Genomic DNA, 6,168 nt, shown 5'->3' with positions numbered 1-6,168 from the left:
AGACAGTTTCTTTACAGAGTGAAATTATCTGATGCCTGGGATTTGTCTCAAAATAATGGCGGGTGGGAGAGGAAGCAGGTGGGGATACAGACTAGCTGGAACCTAGCTGGTGGGCACATGGGGATCATCCTACCTGAGTCAGCATAAGCAACCTCCCCCTACCTCCTCAGCTGTGTTCCCTCAGGCATAAGTCACTTCCTCTTTGTCCATGACCCTCCTCAGACTGAGTGTCCAGGTGACTATTAGGGACTGAGTCTTTAGTGGTTAAAACCCTGAAACCAAACCCACTGCCATAGAGTTGATTCTGACTCATGTTGTTGTTGTTGCTATTATATGCCCTCGAGTCGGACCCAACTCATAGTGACCCTTCCTTGGGTTTCTAAGGAGGTATCACTACGGAAGTAGATTGCCCACCCTTCCTTCTGAGAAGAGGCTGGTGGGTTTGAACCGTCAGCCTTCTGGTTAGCAGTAAAGTGCCTTAGGCACTACGCTACTAGACCTCCCATTCTGACTCATAGTAACCCTATAAAACAAAGTAGAACTGCCCCCACAGGGTTTCCAAGGCTGTAATCCTGGGAAGGAAGATCGAGCAATCTACCGTAGAGATACTGTCTCCGAAACCCAAGGAGGGGTCGCTATGAGTTGGATCCAACTCCACGGCAGTGAGGGGTTTTTTTTTTTTCAATCTTTACAGAAGCAGACTGCTTCATTTTTCTCCCACGGGGCAGCCAATGGGTTCAAACTGCCAACATTTTGGTTAGCAGCCCAATGCTTTAACCACCAGGGCTCCTTCTTAGTGGTTAAACGATAGTTTAAAACAAAAAAAGTCCAAAGAACTAATCAACAACAACAACAACCCCACAGAGCAAAAGAACACATGTGGTTAGGTGCACTTGAACTCTTAGTGACCCCAAGTGACTGACACAGTAGAACTACCTCACAGGGTTTCCTAGGCCATAAGCTTTATGGAAGCAGATGGCCAGGTCTTTCTCCCACAGAGCTGCTGGGTAGATCCCAACCAGCAGCCTTTAGGTTAGCAGTGGGCACTTAACTGTTGCACCACCAGAGCTCCTTACATAATACATACCTAAAAACTCACTGCCCTTTGAGCGGATCTGGACTTGTAGTGACCTCATACAACAAGGCAGAACTACCCCCACAGGGTTTTCAAGGGTGTAAATCTTTACAGAAGCAGACTGCCTCATCTTTCTCCTGTGGAGTGGCTGGTGGGTAAGAGCTGCCAATCTTTTGGTTTGCAGCTGATTGCTTTAACCATTGTGCCTCTGGGGGGCCTAAACTCATCTCTCTAAGAGCTCTGCGCTCTGTTCAGATTCAGGGCAACCGCAAAGTAACTTTCTTATCAACACAAACACTAACCAGGGCTTGTCTATTTCTAAAATTGCACTCTATGTTTGACCATAAAAAAGAACAGGGCATGCCCCGTTGAGGCGGCCTCCCAAGGAGCCAGCAGTCAGTGGAGGGAATACAGGGTTCGAGTCCTACCAACCCACCTGAAGTTGCAGCCACTGTGCGTGCACTGAATAGTAACGCTGACAAGTCTCATTGCAGACCGGCCACCAGGGAGCGTATTGAGTTTGCGGAAATTTGTGTGACAACGTAGAAAGGGCATGAACCAGGACTTCCAAAATCAGTCCAAGAAGAACAATGTCCGCAGGGGAAACGCCACTGTCCTAGGGTTGCGATGGGGCAAGCGTCCCGAGGTGGCATTGCAGTCCCAGCTGAAGACTGTCCCCTTGGCAGAGCCCAGCCAACCGTGGGTACTTAATTAATATCATTAATTCGGCTGGACGCTTGCCCTGGCTCCCAAAGTCAGGAAAGCTTCCACTTGCGCTAGACGGAGTTTCAGATCACGGTAAGGCTTCGGCCGACTGACAAAGGGTCACTCTATGCGAACTAACTACAAAAAATTGTCGCGAGGCCACGCTGCCCATCGAAAGCCCCACCCTTTCGCCGCGGGGGAAACCGCCCCAAACAAACATGGCGCCCACAGGGGCGGAAGCGCACCTGCCCACAACTGAGATGGCCACGGGGCGGGTCAGCTGGCGGAAGTGGCCCGTGTGGCAGCTGACGGATCCGCCATGGCTGCCACGACCGCCTCCCCGACGCTGAAGCGGCTGGACCTACGTGACCCCGCGGCTCTCTTCGAGACTCATGGAGCGGAGGAGATCCGCGGCCTGGAGCGCCAGGTTCGGGCCGAGATCGAACACAAGAAGGAGGAGCTGCGGCAGATGGTGGGTGAGCGGTACCGCGACTTGATCGAGGCGGCCGACACTATCGGCCAGATGCGCCGCTGCGCCGAGGGGCTGGTGGACGCCGTGAGGGCTACCGACCAGTACTGCGCCCGCCTCCGCCAGGCCGACCCGGCCGCGGCCTGGCCGCAGCAGAGCCCCGAGGTCAGTCCCGCCCTCGGACCCCGCGGGCTTGCACATCCAAGCGGGCCCTCCCTTCGCCTCACCGCTCCGACCTCTTCGAGTCGGTCTCTGCCCCCGCGGGTCCTCACCTGCCTTCGATAAGAACCTGCCCCCCATTCTTTGGGCTCCCCTCCTGAGGGGAGAACGGGGAGCACGCCCGCCATCCTTTCAAGGGGAGGTCATTCTGCAGCTTCTTCAGGAGCTTCTCCCGACTTCCGGGCCTTGAGTCCCCCACCTCGCTGTCGGACTCGCAGGGCTACCCCTTCCGGATGTGCATGAAAACGCCAGGGGCCTGTCTCCCTAGTTTGTGCAGTCCTGGTACCATCAAGTCATTCCGATTGATAGTGACCCTATAGGGCAGGGTAGAACTGCCCGCCAGGCTGGGTAATCTTTAAGGAAGCCGACTGCCACATCGTTCTCCCACAGGGTGCCCAGTGGGTTCCAACTGCAGACCTTTCCGTTAGCAACCTAGAGCGAAGTCTGTTACCAGGTCTCCTTATACTAGTCAGTGTAACAGCCTGGCATTGTTCGTCTTAGAGCAGGTTTCTCCCTTATGTTGATACCATTCCCCCAAATCACTCATCCTTCCCCCTAAACCATTCATCTCTGCCCACCAAAGATAATTTGCACGCTCCCAAATAGCTACTCTGCTATTTGGAAGTTGTTGGAGGGTATTGCCAGCCATTAAACCCTTGCTTTTTGGTAGCAGAATATTTTCATTTTAGGCAGCCAAGGTTCTTCTGATTAAGAATATCATAAATGATCTTCCCCCAAACACTAATGATTTGACCCCACGTTGAGGATGTGGTCTTAAACATATCCTAGTATCAGAGTAGGAATCCCTGGGTGGTGCAGTTGGTAATCGCAAGACAGAAAAGGTTGGTAGTTCCAACCCACCCAGAGGCCCCTCAGAAGAAAGGCCTGGCAATCATGTCTTGTCAGACTTGAAAACCCTATGGTGCGCAGTTCTACTCTGCACAAGTGGGGTTGCCATGAGTCAGAACAGACTCCATGGACAATTTTTCTCAATTTTTTTTTTTTTTCCTTTTAATACTGGAGCAAAATCTTGTTTTCCTGAACAGTGTTGACTTGGGGATGGATAAGTGAAAGGGCATAGAGGGTGAGAAAGATAACCTTATTGCAACATGGAGGGAGGAATGAGGAAAGTAAAATCTAGTGCAAGTCTGGAACATTATGGCATAGTGCCTAAGGCATTTGACTGCTAACCAGAAGTTTGGCAGTTCAAATCCATCAGCCACTCCTCGTCTGCTTCTATAAAGATTTACTGCCACGGAAACCCAGTGGGAGTTGCTTTGAGTCTGAATCGACTTGATGGCAGTGAGTTTGGTTTGGTTTTTGGTTTAAGTTTTAGAAGAATCCAGGTCATTATTAGAACTTCTCATATTAGAATCATAGAAGGTTTATACTTGTTCGATCTGTATGCTTAGCAAATAATCCAAGAAGCTGGACTATGAAGAACACGGCATCAAGGCTGGAGGAAGATGCATTAACAGCCTGCAATACGCTGATGACACAACCTTATTTGCTGAAAGCAAAGAAGACTTGAAGCAATTACTGATGAAGATCAAAGATTGCAGCCTAAAGTGTGGATCACACCTCAACATAAAGAAAAGGAAAATCCTTACAACTGGACCAATAAGCTACATCATGATAAATGGAAGAAAGATTGAAGTTGTCAGGGATTTCATTTTACTTGGATCCACAGTTAAGATCCATGGAAACAGCAGTCAAGAAATCAGACATCATATTGCTCTGGGCGAAAGACCTCTTGAAATTGTTACAAAGCAAAGATATCCCTTTGAAGATTAAAGTGTACCTAACCAAGGCCATTTTCAGTCACCTGATATGCATGTGAAAGCTGGACAGTGAATAAAGAAAACCAAAGAAGAGTTAATGCCTTGAATTATGGTGTTGGCAAGAATACCGAAAATACCATAGACTGTCAGAAAAATGAACAGATCTGTCCTGGAAGAAATGCAGCTAGAATTCTCCTTGGAAGCGAGAATGGCTAGATTTCATCTCACCCACTTTAGTCATGTTGTCAGAAGAAACCATTCCCTGGAGAAGGATATCAAGTGGATATCCTTGATAAAGTGGAGAGTAAGCAAAAAGGGGGAAGACCCTCAACAAGATGGACTGACACAATGGCTGCAACAGTGGGCTTAAGCATGGCAGGGATTGTGAGGATGGCTCAGGACCGGGCCGTGTTCGTTCTGTTGTCCACGGGGCCGCTATGAGTCGGAGCCAGCTCAGTGGCACCTAACAACAACAGGATGCTGCAGATCCTTCAGTGATATTTTAATGAGGCCTCATCCCTCCCCCACTGAGTCATGGTTCAAAGTTTATTAAAAAGCTAACTCATACTATACCTAAGTTTAGAAAAGTATGGATTTTCCTAATTGTCATAGCATTCTTTCTCAATGAAACCTACAAAAATTTGAGTGCCTCTTCTGTTCCAGGCATAAAGAAACTAGCCTCCCAGTTTCCTACTCCGAAGGAGTTTACAGTCTAGTTGAAAGCATGGAAAACTGACAAATACATATATGTAAATAATGTAGAATGACAGAAAAAAAAAAAAAAATGATGAGTGATTAATTATAAAAACATTTGAGCATAAGAGTTCTGAAGGAAGCCTTATCCACTCAGGTCCTTCTCAGTAAGGAAGGGCCTTAAGGACAGATGGGATTTGGCAGTGTGGGTCAGAGTATATAAGGATACATGAAAACAGTAAATAACATGATTACAACATAGTTTCTCAACTTGTGCATTCTTGGCAGTTTAGGGCAGGTCATTCTTTATGGTGGGGGTTGTGCTGTGCATTGTAGGATGTCTAGTGCCCTCTCCCCACTAGATAACCAGTAGGAAAGAAGGGTATCATTACTGATGTCAGATGGATCTTGACTGAAAGCAGAGAGTACCAGAAAGATACTTACCTGGGTTTCATTGACGACACCAAGGCATTTGACTATGTGGATCATAACAAATTACCCATAACTTTATAAAGAATGAGAACTCCAGAACACGTAATTGTGCTCATGAGGAACTGTTACACAGACTAAGAGGTAGTCATTCAAACAGAACAAGGATACACTGCATGGTTTAAAATCAGGAATGGTATGCATCCAGATAGTATCATTTCACCATACTTAATCTGTATGCTAAGCAAATAATCCAAGGAGCTGGACTATATGAAAAACAAAACAAACAAACAAACAAAAAAAAAACACAGCATCAGGATTACAGAAAGACTAACAACCTGTGATATGCAGATAGCATAAGCTTGCTTGCTGAAAGGGAAGAGGATTTGAAGCACTTACTGATGAAGACCAAAGATTACAGTCTTCAGAATGGAGTATACTTCAACATAAAGAAAACATAAATTCACACAACTGGACCAATAAGCAACATCGTGATAAACAGAGAAAAGATGGAAGTTTTCATTTTACTTGGATCCACAATTAACATGGAAGTAGCAGCCAAGAAATCAAATGACATATTGCACTGGGCAAATCTGCTGCAAAAAGACTTCTTTCAAGTGTTAAAAAGCAAAGATAGCACTATGAGGACTAAGGGGCACCTGACCAAGCCATGATATTTTCTGCTACCTCATATGCATGTAAAAGCTGGACAAAGAATAAAGAAAACTGAAAATGAATTGATGCCTTTGAATTACGGTGATGGCATAGAAAACTGAAGGTACCATGAACTGCCAGAA

General features: G+C 46.9%; 1 protein-coding gene across 1 annotated transcript in view; it reads left to right on the top strand.

Moving 5' to 3' along the window:
- Positions 1–2,099: 2,099 nt before the first annotated feature.
- COG1 (component of oligomeric golgi complex 1) overlaps positions 2,100–6,168 on the top strand; it is a 16,140-nt gene continuing 12,071 nt past the window's right edge. The window contains exon 1 of the mRNA XM_007959684.1: positions 2,100–2,414. Within this exon, the coding sequence (XP_007957875.1) occupies positions 2,100–2,414 (315 nt within the window). The remainder of the gene's footprint in view (positions 2,415–6,168) is intronic.

This window comes from Orycteropus afer, unplaced genomic scaffold, assembly GCF_000298275.1.
Source record: "Orycteropus afer afer isolate SDZICR_OR568_19922 unplaced genomic scaffold, OryAfe1.0 scaffold00018, whole genome shotgun sequence".
Classification (NCBI taxonomy): domain Eukaryota; kingdom Metazoa; phylum Chordata; class Mammalia; order Tubulidentata; family Orycteropodidae; genus Orycteropus; species Orycteropus afer.
The sequence above is the reverse complement of the archived record's forward strand: the minus strand, read 5'-3'. Positions and strand labels throughout refer to the sequence as shown.